The sequence below is a fragment of the Gallus gallus genome, chromosome 2 (assembly GCF_016699485.2).
Source record: "Gallus gallus isolate bGalGal1 chromosome 2, bGalGal1.mat.broiler.GRCg7b, whole genome shotgun sequence".
Taxonomy (NCBI): domain Eukaryota; kingdom Metazoa; phylum Chordata; class Aves; order Galliformes; family Phasianidae; genus Gallus; species Gallus gallus.
In genome coordinates this window covers 25,943,514-25,964,144 of record NC_052533.1, presented here as the reverse complement: position 1 = coordinate 25,964,144, position 20,631 = coordinate 25,943,514, and the positions used below count along the sequence as shown (strand labels likewise).

The following is a 20,631-nucleotide window of genomic DNA, read 5'->3' as shown; positions in this document are numbered from 1 at the left end:
TTATTTACATTGGCTAGCGCTGTTTTTTTTTTTTTTTCTAATACATGAACCTACCCACCTGGGAAAGTAAAACTCTACTTACTCATGACAACCATATCATGTTATCCAAACACACAAAAATACAATAGCAGGGATTATAAATTGACATGTTACTGTCCACAGTCAACCAAGCAGGTATGTGCTTTTGCACAAAGTATCAGAATCACAGATAAAACACTTCTACATCAAACAAAAACATGCTACCATTTTATAAGAAACTTCAAGCAATAATGTTTAAAATGTTATGTAATTTATATTACAATTATATGAGAAATTACATAGGTAGCACTTAAGCTACCTTGAAAAACGCAGAAGAAAAAGACTGAAACATATGTTGCCAAGTGATACTAATTCTAGTAGTAACTAATTGTTAGACAATTGATTTCAGCCTCTAGTAACTGAATTTTGTCCACACGGCAACATTGTTAAAGAATAGAGAAGGAAAATTTGTTTAACCTTTGTAACAGTTATACTGGAGCTGCTCTAAAAGTAATACCTCCTATTTTATTATGTTGGTCAAGAATATCAGAGGTGGAAGTTGACAGTAGAACCCAAAGAAGGGCAGTAGAACCCAAACCTTGCGGTGAATATTTTGTTACATTTTATGTTGTGCAGACACTGCCAACAGATGGCAGTAGAGGGTCAGTCTTACACGCATTGGAGGCTAAGATGCATCACTGAATTTCACTATGCAGAAGAAATGGCATCCATTATATATCAACGCCTGCTTAACGTTTGCAGAGACCACGCAGTGGATACTAGCACAGTGAGGCGGTGGGTGGCGTTTCAGCAGTGATGACAGTGGGCCACCTCCGCTGGTACAGAATTTTACAAGTACAACGTGCAAACTGGTCTTTGCTGCTGGACAAAATGCATAGCTAAAGGTGGTGACTATATTGAAAAATACTGTTTTGTAGCTGAGAATTTTCTCTATCAAGTAGTATTACTGTGTTCTTTTTATCTGTTCCATGAAAATCAACAGGAGACATTATTTCTGGAGCAACGAACATATAAGAAAGATGGACTAATCAGAAATTGAGGACTGGAACCCCCCAAAAATTTTAAAACAAGCACAACTTCAAATACATTGTCAAAATTGCTCACTGCAAATCTTGTCTCATTTATATATATTACACTCATTAACAGTACATTATTTTATTGTACTTTCAGTGCTCCCTCTCATAAGATGTACGTAGAAGACATGGACTGAGGAAAAGATTTAACAATTATATCTGTAAAACACATCTCAGCTACAAATTGAGAAGCTGAGTTCAACATATATCCAATGCAGGAAGGTAGTTGCTCTCGAAAGACGATGTCAAAGAAAGCTTTCCAAACTATTATCCAGAGCTCTGCTGATCTTTTAATGAGGAGAGGATTTGTTCGTTACAGTATCAGCAATAGTACAAGTTTGTGTAAGACATGAATGGGAAAAAAAATGTTTTGGCTTACATTACAAGACATTCACAGTCATCTAAGCATGACTCTTTGTATTTAAGTACAAAAAACTGTAAACTGCAAAGGCCATTACAAGTCAGTATATGGACCAAGGATATGGTTATATTTTGCTATTTGCTGTAAATGGAAATGTGTCTATCAATTCACACTGAATAACATGAAAGGTTTCACAGTAGGAGACTGAAATTTCTGAATTTTAAAACATTTGTACTAACACTGAATAACAGAATTCTTTCCAATTCATCCACAATCATCAGTAAGATGTCTGCAGACTTTTACAATCCTGCATATCAAATGTCTGAAAGTTTTACATCACTGCAAACCTGCAACTTACATAATTGTAAAGATAACTTAATTGTTATGATCTAAATAATAACATATTCGTTAACATTAGCCAAAAAAACAGACATAATTGATAACTCTGCTCTCTTCTTTACTGCAGAAAATCAGTTACCATTAATACCCATGTATTAATTTATTTTTTAAATACTAAAAAAAAAAAAAAAGGAAAACATTGCATAAGAAAGATCTACTATATCCAGTAAGACATCTCTACACATAAAATACACAGTGATTTCGTGTTGGATAACAGGTATTATCACTTCCTACAGTGGTGATTTATTGCTTTACTTAGAAACATCTGTTGCTTATACATCAGTAAACCATCATGCTCAAATTCAGGTTAAGACAGCATCTTTCCAACTGGTGTGAAGAACATTAGGCGTGCAAAAAAAAAAGATTGAGTGACTATCCAGTGAGCACCCAACTCAAAAACGAACTGAGAAAGAGGATATTAACAGCTTAATTTATGACCCTATTGCCTATCGGAACAGACAAGGGAAAAATCCCATCTTTTAAATTTAAACTGATACCCAATTTAAAATGTCACTTCTTCAGGCTTACCTGCCTGCATCTGTCTCCTTGAAGATCCCATCTTGGTTAGGACATAGTTCACAACTAGGTGTGACACCACATTTGCATGCATCACAAAACCAGGGTTCAGTGGAATTTTCTGAAGCTGAGCTCATGATAGAATCACTCTCTCCATCAACACCATAGCAACCTTCACACATAAAAAATGGAAGACAATATAAGGAAAGACAAGTATGCATACAGTTCTAAGTTAGGATTTTCAGCAGGAAATATACATACAATTTAATGACAATGAAAATTCCAAGAAAGCATCCAGTATTTTTGCAAGAGTAATTTTTAGTGCAAAACTTCTATTTTTACAGAAGTTCTAATTAAAAAATGTGATATATTATATGGGAATGTCTTAGATTGCAATCAAAAAATGAAAGGAAAAAGGTTTACTTTACTTTGTTCTTTTAGCCTATTCATAATGAAGTAAAAAAACTTAGTCTTAAATCAATCCACAAAGATTGAGCAAGAAATAAAGCATTTTTTCAATTAAATACATATATTTCAAGTTAAACATAACATCTAAGGAAAAATTTAAGAAATTCTAATTTTCTGAATTCTAAAATACTGAAATATGCTATTTCTTAGTATCTTTAGACACTAAATCCTGTCAGATCTTTTACACATCTTTCCTCGACTGAGGCAGTTCTAGATCTTCTGCGTATCTACATTTCTTCTTGCACCCTGAAAAGTCTACTTTCAGTTGAATTAACTGTTTTATGAAATTACAACCTGGTTTCTAAAATTCTCCAGCACTAGCAGCATGCATGTGTATTGTCCATGTGTATTATTGGTCAGGTTCAAGGTTTGAGAGCATGTCCAAGGTTCAAGACATTCCTATCTTTCTCCCTCTCACTACCCTCAACTAAACATTTTTGGTTTTGTTTTTTTTTTTTTTTTTAATGAGTTGATCATGCCAGCAGTATGCAGCCAACAAATATCCATTCCACTTTTCTGCTTCACATTCAATAACCAATTCAGCAAAAGAACATACACACTAGGAAAAAACAAACGTATTCTTAAAACCCCTGACACAAATCTAAGACCTTTTGTAACTTTAAAAATCAGAGTATTATTTGACAAGCACAGATTGAGTTTTGACAGACCACTTCACTTAAAAATGTTTTTATATATTCATCAATCATCATCATCATAATTTTTAGCTGGTTTTAAATTATTATTCATTGTGTCTCAATTCTTTTTTTTTTTGTATACTCAGTGTATTTTTTTTTATTATTATTTTTTTTAAGGTGTCAGTGCATGCTTAATCACCGTAAGGTTAGGAAAACAGTTCTTCAAAATGAGGTAGAAGCTTGTCACTTCAATTTTGGACAACAGTAAGAGTGGGATTACTACTGCTGTAAAGGACAAAGAAAAGAAAACTCATAAAGCTTATCACCAAAAAACTATACTTCCACATATGCCACACTGAATATTTATCTGCTGCTCAGTGCGAAAAAAAACAAGAAAAGAATTTCACTGTCAACATTAAAGCAGAAACCTTACTGAAAGATTAAATTCAGTTGTTTGCCAGATAAGAGTGATCAAGTAGCAACTTTGCTCGCAGAGCAATTAAATCCTTTAATTTTATAATTAAGTAGCAATGTAATTTATTAGTTTGGTTCTCCACTGACTGTACTAAAACAGTAACAGTGCTCTAACCCTTTTTATGACAGCAACAGAGATAATAGTTCGAAACTACATTCAGGAAGTAATCATAAACACTATAGGTACCACTTAAGAAATACAGTTCTCCATTACAGCATAAGGTTCATCAATAAGTATTAAACTAAGACAGAAGTATGATTATTTCTTTTTTTAATAGTACAAAGTACTCCAGAATCAAAAGACAAATAATGCTCAGAAGTGCATCCACAGACAAGATGCATTAGGTACATAAAATACTGACTAGCTCATTTATAAACTGATTTGAATTTCTTTAGTGCCCTAGTAGCTTTAAGGAGCATTGCAGATGCTTCTTTTTTTTTTTTTTTTTTTTTTTTTTTTTTAAGTTGCAACGTCACAATATTGAATAACTGCCAGTAAAACTCCTATTAAAAAATTACACTAATGTACAAACACAGAGCCCACTGATATCATACAGCTGATGAAAAATTTAGACTTTTTAAAAGCAGTTTGTAGGACTTAAAAATTTACTTAAATACATTTATTAAAAATTACATAACACTACAGGAGGAGAAATACTGTCATCAGTCAATAAGCAAAATAAGATTAGTTTCTTCCATACACTGACTCTTTTACAATCAAGTGTAATTAGATTTGCTTTTCTCAACAAAGTGTCATTAGTCTACTAAAATTACAATGGTGTCATATCTTCACTCTGAAGGATTTGCCTAGTTACCCTTATCATTCATTCATACTTAATATTTTCTTCCTTTTTCCTAGTAAACTTCTACAGGCATTAGTTGTAATTATTTCCACCCTTAGCATGTATGTTGACTTCAAAATTGTTTTTTCTGTAACACCACAAATCTAGGTCATTTCCTCATGAGGATTTATAACTCAAGTATTTTTTCCTAATTCATACAACTGTCTTAGTGACAGCTTTAAAGACTTCCAGATCTCTAATAGACACAAGGAGGCATTTAGTCTTTTCCCTGTCATTCAGCAAGACCTAAATATCCTACTGTTACAAGCAGCAAAAGGGATGGTCATTAGCTGGAGAAAATACAATAGGTTTGCACTAAGGGCTGACATCCTTGTTTCAGATGGGACAGAGTTAGTTTTCTCCCCAGTAGCTGGTACAGTGCTGTATTTTGGATTTAAGATCAGAATAACGTTGATATTACACCAATGTTTTAGTTGTTACACATAGCCAAGGACTTTTCATCTACTCATGCTGTCCTACCAGAAAGGAGATTGGAGTGCACAAGGAGCTGGGAGGGGACAGATCCAGTACTGCTGATCCAGACTGACCAGAGGGATGTCCTATACCACATAAAGTCATGCTCAGCAATAAAAGTGGGGCAGAAGATGGGCAGGGTGGGCCACTGCTGCTGCGTGGGGGCTGGCTGGGCTTTGATCAGGTGGTGGCAAGGAATGGCACTGTGCACCACTCTTTCTGTATATTCTTTTATCAGTATTATTTTCCCTTCCTTCTCTATCCTACTAAATCATCTTTATCACAATCCATGTTTTACCTTTTTACTCATTTATTTTCTAATTCTCTCAATCATTCCCTCAGAAAAGAGAGGTGGAGTGAGCAAACGGCTGTGTGATCCTAAGCTGCCTGAAACAAACACACCAGAACAATCTTGTCCATAAGAGCTGGAGGAAAGGAAATCTGGCCAGTAAGAATGCTACTGGCTGGTAAATAAAGCTAGAGAAGCAAAAATACTATACAAAACAGTAACGATGTTATTTGACATTGAGATTTATGAACTGGGCTAAAGCTCTCAATTTCAGCCCAAGCAGAAGCCCAACACAGCTGCAAACTCTGTCAAAGGTAAAGAAAGCTGCTGAGTAGCATCAAAATTTAGAAAAAAACATTTTTCAAAATTTCTCAATATACTGAGTTCATATTTTCCGCTTGCTAGCATTAGTTTTAATAGTAACTGTGAACTGAAAGCCTAAATTGATCAGATTAATATTACTTTTTCAAAACGGTTAATGGAATGTTACGTGCACACACAAACTGTGTACAATTTATCAAGTACATACAAACAAACAAATATACTAAATAGGATTCATCAATTAACGCTGATAAAAAAAGATGGATTTGCAGTCCTAAACGAAACCACACTTTTAATGGCTGTCAATTAATTTTAAATAACAGTTTAACAACCATCCTCAAAGACACACGTCATTTTTTAAGTTGAAAAATAAGTGTTTTCTACTGCTGAGCTATAACACAGTTTGTGTATTAAATTGGACAGTACAGAAAGCATTTGATTAAAAAAACTAAATGCAGTAGCTTTTCAGACAGACTTGGAAAAAAGCAACACAGATCATAAGTCCAGTCTTTAAAAACAGATGTATTTTCTTATTTTACCAAAGTACTATCCTTCTACCTCAGACAATTAATTCCTTAACTATTTCACTTTAGGATCCTTAAAACTTTGAGGTGTATGGTGAAATGCATAGGCAGACAGATACAAAACAGCTCCTGGACAAATCTTTCCAATCTTTTTTTAAACAACTACTATGATAAGCATGACAAAGCTGTTCTAGCTGACCCTCCTGTATTAACTGTTGGGAATTGTGGTTTTTGAAACAGAAAGCAACATAACAGCTTGCTACCAGTCTATCTCACAAGCAACATTAGGAGGTAATCTTCCAGGTTCTTTCTCAAGGCAGCACAGTTGGTTAGGTGGTGTGACAGCCTTAGGATTGAAAGGATAACAAGAAAAAGATAATTCTTGTAATGGAAATGGTAGGTTTCAGTTATTGGAGGTACTGCACCTGGGATCTAGTCAGCATTAAGTGCACCATTCACCCCTTTCACCTGAAACTACGTCATAAAAAGCCCAGCACCAACACTTTAAACACTTAGCTGAAGACACATACTGTTTTTCCTTAATGTTCATAGAATTCTGAATTTTGGATCTTTGGACTGTGAGTTCCTCTTCTCAACTGGTGCTCACAAAGCGTCCATGTTTATGTATTACTTATTATTCTGTCACTCTATGTCTGCCACTTCCTTGAATGCTTCTTGCACTAAGCAATAAAACTATATGAGAGTAAAGCCCATGAATTTAAATATATGAAAGTCAAGAACTTGATATTCTCTTAACATTTACTCTTCCACAAACTGCATCTACGTATTATGACTGCAGTTACCTACTGAATTTAATTTCATACAGAAAACTATCTTTATTTCCTGAATTTAAGTCCACCATATACTGCCATTAGCTTATTTTTATGCATAATCGTTAAAATGAAATTACAAACACTTTAAAATGCTAGCATTAAAACAAGTTTTCTGAAATGTATGCCACTGAGGGAAAAGGGAAGAAGGAACTAATTCTCCCCAAGGATAATTTTTTGCCAGTCAAACTGAATGTCTGCATATGCTAACAACAGTCACTTATATTTCAAATCCTGATCTAATTATAAAGCTCATGAAAGCATGAACTTAGGCAAACTGTAGGTTTTCAAAAATAAATGCTGTGAGATAACAATATTTGAAATACTTTACATTCAATCCTTAACTGGATCAGGAGTTTAGAATAAACACATTAACAATGCACGATAAATCTAGAAGACTGTTCTTATTTAGTTAAGGGAGAGTACTAGAGTACATAATATGACAAAAATCAATGTTTACACCAGACATAAGCAGACGAAGGTAAGCATCAATATTAAAGCACATGGAGACTATACTACTGCTTTTAGCAAGTTAAGCTTTATTTTCCTACTATACCCAGCATTGACAAGTAAAAACAAACACACACACACCCACAACTAACAGAGGGAATGGAAAAGTAACAGCTAGAAAAAATGTGGAACTTCTTTCTTATTTAATTCTCAGCAAATAACACAAGGGCAACAGCTGGCAAGCATACTACCTACAGTTATGTCATATCCTATGATATGCATCAGACATTCTCTTCAGACACACTGCAATCAATATGTCAAGACAACTGACATCACAGTTGGGGATGTCCTGATATTACAAGATCTTACCACAAAAGCATTTATCCAAAATGACAGATTACTGCCCGAAGATGCTTTAGTTTTTTTTTTTTTTTTTTGTAAAAAGAAATGAGATTTGTATGCTAAAGTAAACACACAAGCAACTGTACAACTAGAAATCCAAATATTTTTTTCTAGCAATATAACCTGCTTTTTTTCCCCTTAAGAAAAAATGATTGATATGTGAAATGAGAACAAATGTAGTTGATGAATGTGATAATTTACAGACTGAACTTAAATTTTTTTTAGAAATAAAAATGTCAAGTATAAGACTGGCTATCAGTATATACATGTATGCTGCTTGTGTAGGTTATGGCGTAGTTACAGGCTCCTGGCTAGTAAAAAAAAATGACATTTGCTTTTCAAAGGTTACAGAGTTTTTTGCCAGATGTCTACACCAGAAAGGTAGTTTTAGGGTAAGTCATGCAGGCCACGTATATGATACAAACACCACACAAAGGGTTGCCCTGAAAAGAAATAAACTTCTAGCAACCTCAACATTTGTCAGTAAGGCAAACAAAGAGTTCACTAAGCACCCACAACTTTATGTCCAAACTAGAATCTCCCTACATGTCTTGGCCAAATAACAATGTTTCTCCAGATCTCTGACAAAGTTACTCACAGATGAGTTATCACTCCTCCTTGCTATGGAAGACATCATGCAATTAACGCAAGAGAGCAAATCAAAAGGAATGCAAATCATTACTGAGCAGGCAAATACTATACCAGGTGTTTAAGGTACTTGTACCAAATACTCAGGTGCACATGTAATGAGCAGTATGCACAGAGGGAAGCTGGCTGTGCTAGAAAACCCAAACCACATGAAGCAAGAGTGAAGGGAGATCTGGACCATGACAGGAGTTCAGGAGTTACAGTATATCTCAACACTGAGCAGTAGGCATCTGAAAATGAGGATGGAATTCCACCCACTGCTTGCTAATTGGCATTAAGCAAAGAACTGAACCACAGATGAGTGCATGAAAAATATTGCTTTGAAACCATTTTTAATGTGTGAAAACAAAAGTGGAGCAGCGATAAGGAAAAGCATTTCCTACAAGAAAAGTCGTGCACCAATGAACAACTCCAATCAATTTTAAAAGGGCATAAATTACACAGATTATATAAATATCATTCATGCCTTTGAAGAATGAAAGTCTACCTTCTTTTAACTTCAAGGATTAAAGTAGCCTATCTTATTTAAAAAGAGAATAGTACAGGATAGCAGAAATAATAAAAAGCTTTCTTTAAGAAAACTAATTTGTCAAGAATATAGAATTTAAATTTGAACAAAATATGTCTGTCTATATTTCTATCTACTTTAACTTCCATCCTCAAGAGAAAGAGCAAAAACATAATACAGTATCATCATTCTTGTAAGGGCCATTAAAATTTCACATGCTCATCTCATGATCACCCAGAAAGGGCTTCTTAAAAAAAAAAAAAAAAAAAGTGAAAACTTGACTACAGAAAGCTATTTTCCTCATCTTTTGAGATCGTCTTTTAACTTCCTGTATATCAATAAATCACACAACACTGCAACCAAGTTAATACTTCAGAACAGTATTCACAGAAAACGTCAGATCATTTCTCTTGAATCCTCCCCCTGTACACTGCAGGAAAGACCTCCTACACTTAATATAAACATCTACTAGATGTCAAAGCAATTAGCAATTGAACAATTTAAGTATGTTTTAACTTTAAAATTGCCATTAAAAATTATGAGGCCAAGGTTAGCTGTTAAGTGCCAAGTACAATTCTTTTCTCATCTCTGCCTTTTTAGTACAGCAAATACATGCAAAAGTCCTTCTATGAATTCTCCTATTCTTACTATCATCTACCCCACTGTGCAATCAAATTTGCATACTGAAGTAGACAAGACAAAATTTCATCTGATATTAAATCCTAAAGTCTTGAAAATACAATCTGTAGTCAGAAATATTTGCAAGATGTCATCAGTTCCACAGGTACATGTAGACCATGATCTATCCTGTACTTTCTTGTATTAGCTTTCCTAAAATAGATGAATGCAATACTACAAAGAATCCATGTGGCACTACAAAAAATTACTCACCAGAGTTCAAAGGCTTAATTTTTTTTGAAGTAAAAATTTTAATAAAAGTAAAGCTTATGCTTTCCTCATGCATTAATAATGAAGGAATTGCATTACCTTCATGCACTGTTATTCCACAGTTGTCACACTGGATTATTTCATCAGCATCTTCACTGTTATCTCCAAGACAAACGCAACAAATCAAAATATGGTCCATTTTCTGGGAACTCCAATTTTGGGACTTCTCAAGGATCAAGGAGTCCTAACATCAAAAAATGAACGCACACAAATTACAACAGGAACTTCAATTTTATTTACAACAGAAGATCTGTTATTTGTTCTATTGTGTGGAAAAATATAACAAATAAAGCCTCATACACTTTTTTGCTGTTGTCAAAAAATTCAAACTCTTCATCCACAAAATTAAAAGCTGGGGTGGATGCAATCTGATCTTGCTCAATTTGTAGTTCTGTTAATACTGAAATCATATATTTGACTATAAAAAGGAACACACACAGAAAGCCATCTAAAAAGGAAAAGAGGACCACCCAAAAAAAAGTTGACCTTCAATATCCTAATATTTAGAAAGGAAGATTCCCTTTGTTGGGGAAAAAAAAAAAAAAGACAAGAAACCAACAACGTTCTTGTATTGTTATACCAAAACCTGAAAATGAAGAGCTAACAAAAGCCTGCCGAGTCTTCACATAAATAAAGTATAACAATTTATTGACTCAGTTGTTTTATTCTGTTACACACAAGTGTATATGTCTCTATGCAAAACCGTAAGATATATTAAAACAACTTATTTTCTTCTTACAGGATATGCACAGTAAGTACAATGCTCACTTAGCCATCCTTCAATGCGTGTTACAACACCCAAGCAATTCCCTTTTAAAAAGGAATTTCTTTAAGGAAACAGAGCAGTGTCTCACAAACCAAATAAAGTTGAATGCGAATTTCCATTTTTTCCATAAACACCATCTCCTCAGCTTCTTATTATTTCAAGCATGAGGTATACTGTCTCTTACACAAAAGTTTCATGACTTATGTAAATTTTCTTCTTTCCTATACTAAAAGCAAACAGAGTCTGGACTACTTTCACTGGTGATATGAAGGCTTACAGGGACTAGACATGCTGCTGAAAGTAAAAAATAGGAAAAAGAGGAAAATAAGACTTTTAGAGCAGAGGCTGATAGTTCAGGGCTAAATGGCATCCATTCAACACACTAGACGCCTGAGAATATTACAAGAGTACTGCAGTGTATTAAATAGGGAAAAAAAATTAAGGTGGAAAGTTTCCTTTCAAACTTCTTTTTCTCTTTCCACTCCATTCCCCCCATTTATGAATAAATAAAAAGAAACAGTACCAATACAGCACTTCCATATCCAAAGCAGATAAAAATTATTATGAATGGTAAGTGAAGCAGATATTTTTTCTCAAAGACCTTAATTCTTTCACCAATCTATGCAATTATTATTATATGGTAGTCTGTCAATCTGATAGAGACTATCTCTGCACTGCTCAAAGTTTTCAATGAATCACCGATGAAAACTTTTTGTACTTCAGGTTTATCCAGAGCAGGTATTTGGAGGGTGGGAGGGATACCTTTGTTTTTTCTAGCTGACCTCAACTGGCTTATTCCAAATAGAAGTGACTTGTTAGAAAGTTATTAAGGTAGAAAAGTGCAAAGATACTCCTAGTTTTGCAATCTCCCATCTATTTTCTCTAAAGAAAAGAAAGATGGTCTACAAAATACAAACAAAAAAATTCCACCTCATCTAGAGATAAATAAATAAAAGACAACATGATTGTTCATAAGATTATGCTCTTCCCTTAAACAGTACAGGCTTACTAAGCATTTCTTCCGTCTTCCTTTTAGGAGGAAACTATGAAGTACTTTGAGTCAAGCAAGAAACTTGTATATATTTGTCAAAAATACTGTGTCCCACCATTATTCATAATATACACTCAGTTCAGATAGGGAAACAGTAGCAGATAAGTCTCCCAACTTTGGCAGAATAACTGTTCAGTAGCACCAGCTTGTTGGAAGCATCTCACATGCCTACAGAAAACAGCTTCTTCTGACTATACTTTGAACTTAAACTGTTACTTGGCCTCATTAACGTAAACTTAAAATAAATTTGTGATCTCTACTGTCACAGAAGTCCAAAGTCTGGTAACTAAAAAAAAAAAAAAACACCATTAAAGTAAATGCAGAGAACTGCACTGTAAAAAAAAAAACACATATGCAAACATGAGCAAAACAAAAAAAGTGATGGAAGGTCATCAAATTTGAATCTAGAGTTAGGATTCACAGCCATGTTGCTTTACATTGTGTAAAGAAATCCAACAGGTCAAATGCAGACAAGAATAACTGCATTTTCCATGCAGACAGGAAGGCAGACCTGGAGAAAAAGGCAGGAACTGCTGCCACCTCCCATACAACTCCTGCGCCCTACCCAAGTGAGAGTAAGGACTTCATTCAAGCTATATGCCTACCTATTTATAAACTTAATGAGATCTTAAAAAACAGTAATTATCACAATCACTTCAAAAGGAATAGGAGAATCCCATGAAGTGGTAGCAATTTATAAAAACACAGAAGTATCATTTACCTAATGATGCTTGACCTTGCAAAAGAAGGCTACGTTGTCTGCCTCTGCTCAATACAGTACATAAGCACAGAGAATTTCATTACAGCACAGGTTAGAAGACTCCACACCTCAAAATATTTTAAGTGTAGAAAAATGAAATAAAAACTGCACACTGATAAAAAAAAAAGGAACTGGGAAGCAAAGAATTGAAGAATGCATACTAAGGACACTACTACAATATTCAGAGTTAGCTACCTGAACATTCTTTCACGCAGTAATTATACCTTAAGACATCTGTTTTTCTAAGAACTTAGCTTCTGCAGTGTAATGAGATTTTGCAAGGCAGCATTTTTTTTCCCCACAGTACTGGCTGTCAAAAATACAGTTGAACATTAATCTAAAAATGAGTCTAGAATCCAGCGTACAGATACTGTTGCAAGACTCTTTGCTAGAAGATCTGTTCACAAATAGCATTCAGCTTCACAATTACAGAATTATAACGTGAACTTCAAAATTTCAAATTCTGATTATCTTTTGATTGATGTCTTAAACTCAAGGAGGAACATATGCATATTAAGAAGGTTCCCAAATGATGCATTTTAAGACTGCTCTGAGTTTCTGAAGTAGATTTCATTTTCCAAGACAATGGAAATTTAGGACATATTGAAGAATACATCCCTAACAATCTAGGATTACATTTCCATTCTTATATGGGAAACAATACTGGAAGGAAACAGCCCATCTCCCAATGATGACCTGGTTCTCATCATTGATACCAGTAAAGCCCTTTCAGCTCCTGAGCAAAGACAGTACAGGTAACGACACAAGAATTACAGAGCTTGATAATGAAAGATAAACAGTAGCCTGATCCAGACAGAAAGATTTTTTTATCACTGCCAAAATGAAACCTTTCACAGGCCAGTTTAGATGAGTAACAAAAGAGAAACAGTCTTCAGACAGCAAATGGCATACAAGTTTAAAAATAATAAAAGTACTTTATCCACATCCAAGCAGCATCTAAGATAGTAAACAACATTTCTAAGCATCACCATTCATTTACCAGTAGACATCTACAGAAAATTAAAAAACAAAAAACAAAAAACCCTAGAACTATGCATTTTTAACCAATTATTTGATTATTTCTAGTTATTAAAACTGCACACCTGGTTTGCAACTATCCATATGTGTATATATACAGCAACATCTGGAACAGAGACCACTGATTCCTCCAATTATTTTGCTTAGTCTTCATTAAAATAAAGTCTAAATGAAGCAGCAAAACTTTAAATTGTTCTACCCCTATCATTTAACAAATGTCTCAATTACACTGCAATTATTTCCTGAAAATAGAATGTAGATTTTACAATAACTCTTTTTACTTTGTTTAGGATTTTACTGCTATAGGACAAGTAAGCCATCCTGACAACCTACTATCTTATAATTTTTCCATGGGCACAACCACTAAGGCAACTGTAACTGTATGAGAAAAGAAAGTTTCATTATTAGACATTTACCATACAATTTTCAGATTCTACAAATAGAAAATAGTTACTGTAATGATTAAGTACATAAATACTTCCTAGCACTGTAAGGAATTACTTCACTTGTATGCATTATATGTAAAACCAACATAAATTGTCATGATTGTCGTTAGATTTTAAACCCAACTGTGCATATGTATTTACTTAGAATTCTAGCATTCAGACTCTGATGCTTGTGACAAAGAAGGGCTGGGATAAAGAATAACCTATTATTTTGCTATTATGAGAATGCAATGTTTCTAATTTTTATAACATTATAGATGTGCTACGTCTAACCTACAACTAGCCTAAACATTCCACTATTACATGCTGATTTGCAGACCAGACCTTGTATTTGCTTCAGAATTAATCCAATCACCCTTCCCATTAAAGCCAAGAGAAGTTTCTCTATTGACTTTAGTGGCAATGGATCAGCCAAACAGTCCAAGCAAGTTTATTTAATAAGCAGTGAGTGCTTATTTAGCCCAATTTTGCTGCTTTGTTTATTCCTCTAAACACAATGCCAGCCAATCAGTTTAACCTCTCAAATTAACAGAACAGCACTGGGGAGTAGTTTCCATTTCTCAACAGATATATTATAGAAAGTTGGTTGCACTACCTCATTACTCTTGCTTTGTGAAAGAGCCAGGCTATCATTTGTCAGTTCCTCATCATCTGCATTATTTCTGTTAAGAACTTTACTCTTCTTCTTCTTGGATCCTCCATCACTAGCTGTGCTGCTATTATCTTCTTCATTACCTTCCTCATCATTGTCATCCTCATCACTTCCACTCCCATCATCTTCATCATCCTCATTATCTCCATCACTCCCTTCTTTTCGCAGTGCATTTTTTCCTTTTTTCTTCTCAGGAGTAGGCCGCCAGTCATTGTCATCTTCACTATCATAATCATCCATATCATTTAGTTCTTCCATTGACACAAAGTCCAGTAACGGTCGGTTCCTGCGCAAATTCCATTTTTTTGGTTCACTTGCTTGTTCATCAATCACAGGATCGGTTTCAGCTGCTTTCTCTTTTTCTTTCTTCTTTTTTGGTTTCTCTTCTTCATCTTCTTGCTCCTTCTTTTCAGTTTTAATTACCTCTTTGTCTGCTGTTGGCACTTCTTCTTCAGTGGAGCTCTTTGGCTGTTGCTCTTCTACTTTCTCTTCTGCTGGTTCCTCCTCCAAGATATTTTCTTCTGATTCAGTACAGGAACCTTCTCCACTGTCCTTTGATGCATCTTCACTTCCATGACCACTTCCTTCAGAATCTGTTGAGTATATGAAAATTTAAAAAGAAGTTCCGAAACAAATGTACCCCCAAAAATAAAATCTGTTGAAGCAAGTTGTTAAACAAAAGAATGACGCATGTTCCTCCCTCATAAGGAAATCCACCTATTTTTTTTCCAATTGGTCTCCAAATACTTCAATTTGAAGCGCTACGTTGAGAATCTGTTAAACATCAGTGCATTTTAAAATGGCAAAAAAAGATGGCAAAATTTATTAAGTGAACATTAAATGTTCATTTGAACCGCAGCTCATATTAACAGTAAGTGAAGTGTCATCTTAATGAATGAATATTCAGTTCTTAATTTTTGGAGATGTTTTCTAAATTAAAAAAAAAAAAATCTATATTAAAAAATGAAGAGTTTATATTAACTAATAATATAGCTAATCCTATAAATTCATTTCTGGTACTGGTTTATTTTTATGGTTTGGGGTTTCCTTCAATATTAGTTATCAACCATATATGAACTATGCCTCATTCAGCATTAAGTCTGCACAACAGTGATTGAATTCTAAGTTTAGACTACCCACATGATATTTTTCTGGGTGCATTAATTAACACAAGCCAGTTTGTGCATAACCAAGGAACAAAAGAGGATTCATATTAAAAAAAAAATCACAAAAATAAAGGCATCTGTAATACAAAGTACACAAGAATTACTGAAAAAGATGACAAGCAAACTTGTTAAATTTTACAAAGATCATCCTCCTTGACTGACTTCCATCTTATATCTTCCCACTGGTTTTAACTTACAGTATTTGTTTTAATAAAGAAAAACCCAAGAGAAGATTTAAAAAAAAATAAGTATAAAGTTGCTTAATCCAATGTATGGATCAACTGTGCAACAGCTACATTTTTCAGTTTGTTCAGAGCCTTCATCAACTCCTTGTTGCACTGTCAGATATTATTAAATAGATGGAGAGAAGAAACATTTTGGTAAGTGAATTAAAAAAAAAAAAACTTTATTCACTTTACTTACCACACATAAATATAACACTGATTTTATCACCTTACAAAAAGAGAATTTCTGTGCATAACCACCTCTTTATGAAGCCAAATAAAGAAACAGTGGGGCCAATATACTTTCTAAGGCATGTACATTTTGAGAACATGCTACACACTTCATATGTGCCATGTATTCCCACCCACAGAATATGACTGACCAGTAATTCAGCTGTCACATGAATATATTGGTCAATTTTGGTCTTACGGGTATACCCATATGTAGAAGTGGAAAGAATCTGGTAAGGAGATCATATAGCTATCAACATGAGAAAGTACATCAGCGCTACCATTACTGATCAGAACAATACTGCTACCAGGTGAACAACAGGCCCCTTACAAGCTGATAAAAAAGGAAGTTTTATTAGTCTTCTTCTCAAAGAGTAATTCAGTAATGCCCCACCCCTACCAGCTTTAATAATGATAAATGAAGTACAAACATAACTAACTCAAATTTTGAAATAGTGGAATACTTTCTAGGAAAGAAATGCAATATTAACTAATATGCAGGATAGTAAATAATTCTTATATTACAGTAGCATTCTTTGGATTCCTATTTGCCAGATTTCATGACCACACTAAAGGTAAGTCAAAGTTAGACTATTCCACTACAAATTTATGCTACAGATTAAATGCTAGATGTATGTTTGATAGCAAATTGTATTTTTGTATTACAGGCTCCTACTGACAATGTGCCAAAATAGTACACAGCTTTACAATGTTACAATTATTTTCACAAGTTTTTATTACCTTATAATACATACATACATGTATTGTATCAGTATTGTACCAAAACAATAATTTAAGATTACTGGACACTTTAACTGTGTGGCTGCATTTCTGAACATACTTAGATTTCTTGTGAATTTAAGCTTCCACTTCATTTTTGGGTGAAATTTTGGTCTGAGGATTATTTCCTTTGTAACAGCACCCAATTAACCAACAGTGAATTTTGTACATCCATACTGCTGCACTAAGAATACTCTCTAGCTGCTATATGCCATACAAAAAATATAAAGCAGAGAACAAATAAACCTAAGTTTCATTCACTCCTCACCTTCAAATTTTCTCTTTTGCCTGCATATTACATTTTGTATTTCCTACCTGCATGCATGCACATACCAGAGATACCTATACTAAGGGATACCGCTATTTGAATGCATCCACTCTGATAGGTATTTCTCTAGAAAGAGCTGTTCTGTGATAACAGCTATTTTTGCAGCTGTTCTTCTATCAGATGTACTTTCAGTTAGAAAGAGGCTATAGCGTACAATTTTCTCCTTGAAAGAAATTCTTAAAGAATGGCTCTTTCAAATTGGCAACCACATTATGTCATCTCCTATGGAAGAGAGTCAAGCTACTCTCAGTAAAAGATAGGGCCAGATACACTGTCAAATAGTGAGGAATACAGAGTTCCACTGAGAACAAATATTAGAGATAACAGTTGGGAGAAAGGCATTATTTACTTCTGTACAAATTGTAGCTTTAACTGCTGAGCACAGGAGCAGGTGGCAATCACACCCAGAAGGGGTAACTGAGGAGTTCTCCAGTATATAACATTATGCTCCAGAATTAACATCAGAAAAAGTGTAATGAAGGTAAACAAAGGTAAACAAAAACAGCTCCACATCAGCAGTTTTCAAATGCATACTGTGCACAAGACTTCAGAGGAAAGATACCACAGCAGTTTAAAAACAAACACGAGGATTTTTGTAGGTCCATTTTGCAGGCAATTAAACGCTACACATTCTAAGAAAATCCATACATACTGAGAGCATGTGCTACACTACTGCAGTAGAAGGCTACTCACTCAGAGAAGACAGGTTGGTTCTTCAATGTAGTGTTAAAGCTTATCAAACAGCTCTGTAAAAAACAGTTTGAAGGATAAGCTAGCTAAAAGACATACCACAGACTCAGTTTTGGTCTTGCCTTTTACACTAGCAAAGCCTAACCAATTTCAGATAGTAGAGGAGAAGCATCTGGCTTTTGTTTTTTCTTTTGTCATCTAGCAGTATGCTTCAGACAATCCTCTTCAGTAGGGCAGTAACAAAACAGCAAAAACAACAAAAGGCTACAGGAGAGGTTCATTCTTTTAGGGTAAGAACAGTTGAATTACCATAACTATGGTCAGTAGCCTCTTAGAGTTTTTCTCCCAGTCACAAGGTGAACAACAAATCCTTTACATGAAGTTGAAAAAATTACCTAGATATCTCTGCTAGAATCACACTATACACAACACCTACAACCCCACAGTCAAGCTGCTCATACATGCTATATCAAACATGGGTAAAAGAAGCTGTATTTCCAAAATATATGGACTAGAAATTAAAATTAACCTTGAAGATTCCAGAATACCTTAAGGAAATGTTTAAACTAATGACAAAGCTCTGATGCTTTAATAACTGGATACAAGAAGTCAGGGAAAACCAGTCCATACATGAAAATTTAAATGAATTTTTGAATATTGCCATAGGCGGAGTTATGTAACTGGTAAACTCTTGACCACAATTATCTATTAGCATAAAGTCATACAGCTTCACTATGCTCAGACTGATAACTCACAGCTATAGTGAAAGCAGGAATGAAAGTGATTCAACACTTCATTTTGAACATAACTTCGAATAAGAGAATCTAGGTTTACGACACCAGCTTTTCTAAACAATATTGCAAAAGATGAAGGTAAGGTTACTTTAAATATTTAAACCCTGGTAGGCTATTGGCAATTCAATATTGTAATGCTGGCGATTAAAAAACTGGAACTGTCTGAACAAACATAGCTAACATAAAGAACAAATATCACAACCATTTAAGAGACTACAGTTCTGAGGTGGGAAGTTTATTTCTAAAACAAGAGATGAAAAAAAGTATCTAACCACTCATGGAGGCTGGGAGACCAAGAAATGAAACCAATTACTCACCCACAATTACAATCGTTTCAGAAGATATATTTATTTAATAGGGGAAAAAAAGAAAAAAAAAGAGGAACAAACGTTTTTAATAAGCAGTTTTCTCACTTCTACACTAGCAGCAGTGATATCACAGCATCTTCACAGATATCTACTCAAATCTTAAAAATGCTCAAAACTGTAAGCTGCTAACACTGTGTTGAGTCCATAGGCGCTGCCTCAACTGCTGTAAGACAGTTGGAATCAGTTACCCTACCTCTTGAATTCATTTCCCAGTTTCAGGCATGATCTTTGAACTGTCCTTTAAATTTAAACCTTACTCATTTGGATGAAGTATTATATGCCCCACGACTTCCCTCAGCAAACTTTCACTGCTAAATACTCCATAGAATTGGATTCCAATACAAGCTTTTGAGTAGTGAACTACAACATTCATTTTTTCCCAGAAACATCTAGGAGTTTCACCTCTTGTAAGAGGAACATGATAAATGAAGACTAAGTCTCAGAGACACTGCAACAAGTACATGGCTGACAATTGAAACATCGTATCCTCCCTGAGAAGTGGACACACTGCAAACAGGCCAACCCACAGTGTTATTGAAGCTCAGAAGAACATTCTCTAAGCAGCACAAAATATGCAAGAGATGGGTATACACACATACAAAAAGGGGGAGATACAAGAGAAAGTAAAGTAGAAGTATTAAGCAGCTATGTAGGAGACCATGAATTCAAATTTGCATTCTGTCTTACTGAACAAGTACGACGCCATGAACCAGCAATGGTTTTGTAAGGGGCAGACTGCAAAGATAAGGCACGAAAGTCACAACAGGAGAAAACAAAGAAAAACAATGTTACTTCATCATAAAACCCCTGCCCAAGTTACCAGAATGAAAGCCTTGATGACTGTCAGGACACAAAAGGAAGAATAGAAGTCTCAGCACTACTGAAGAAAACACCAGTTCAAAACACCAATCAGTCACTCCAAAACACCACTGTGACTGGTAGATAGCTATACAGATAGCATATCTCACTTGGAATGAAGATAACACCAAAGAATGTAGCATCCATATTTTTCATCTTCTCAAGTGTGAAAAAGCCCTTTGCAATTCCACTCAGAAAAAACTACACACCAAGGCTGCAAAGTTAAGTCTTCAAATTCAATTACAATAATTAATATTGTGCAATTACTTGAAAAAAAA

The 20,631-nt window shown here is 34.6% G+C and overlaps 1 protein-coding gene across 6 annotated transcripts in view; it reads right to left on the bottom strand.

The window, feature by feature from the left end:
* PHF14 (PHD finger protein 14) overlaps positions 1-20,631 on the bottom strand; it is a 155,108-nt gene that overhangs the window by 130,034 nt on the left and 4,443 nt on the right. For all 6 annotated transcript variants that reach the window (XR_003073554.3, XM_015281402.3, XM_015281401.3 and 3 more), the window contains exons 3-5: positions 14,858-15,507; positions 10,241-10,385; positions 2,401-2,560 (exon numbers count right to left, since the gene is read on the bottom strand). Coding sequence is in view for 5 of the 6 variants with exons in the window: in XM_015281402.3 (XP_015136888.1) it covers positions 2,401-2,560; positions 10,241-10,385; positions 14,858-15,507 (955 nt within the window). In the remaining variant the exon portion in view is untranslated. The remainder of the gene's footprint in view (positions 1-2,400; positions 2,561-10,240; positions 10,386-14,857; positions 15,508-20,631) is intronic.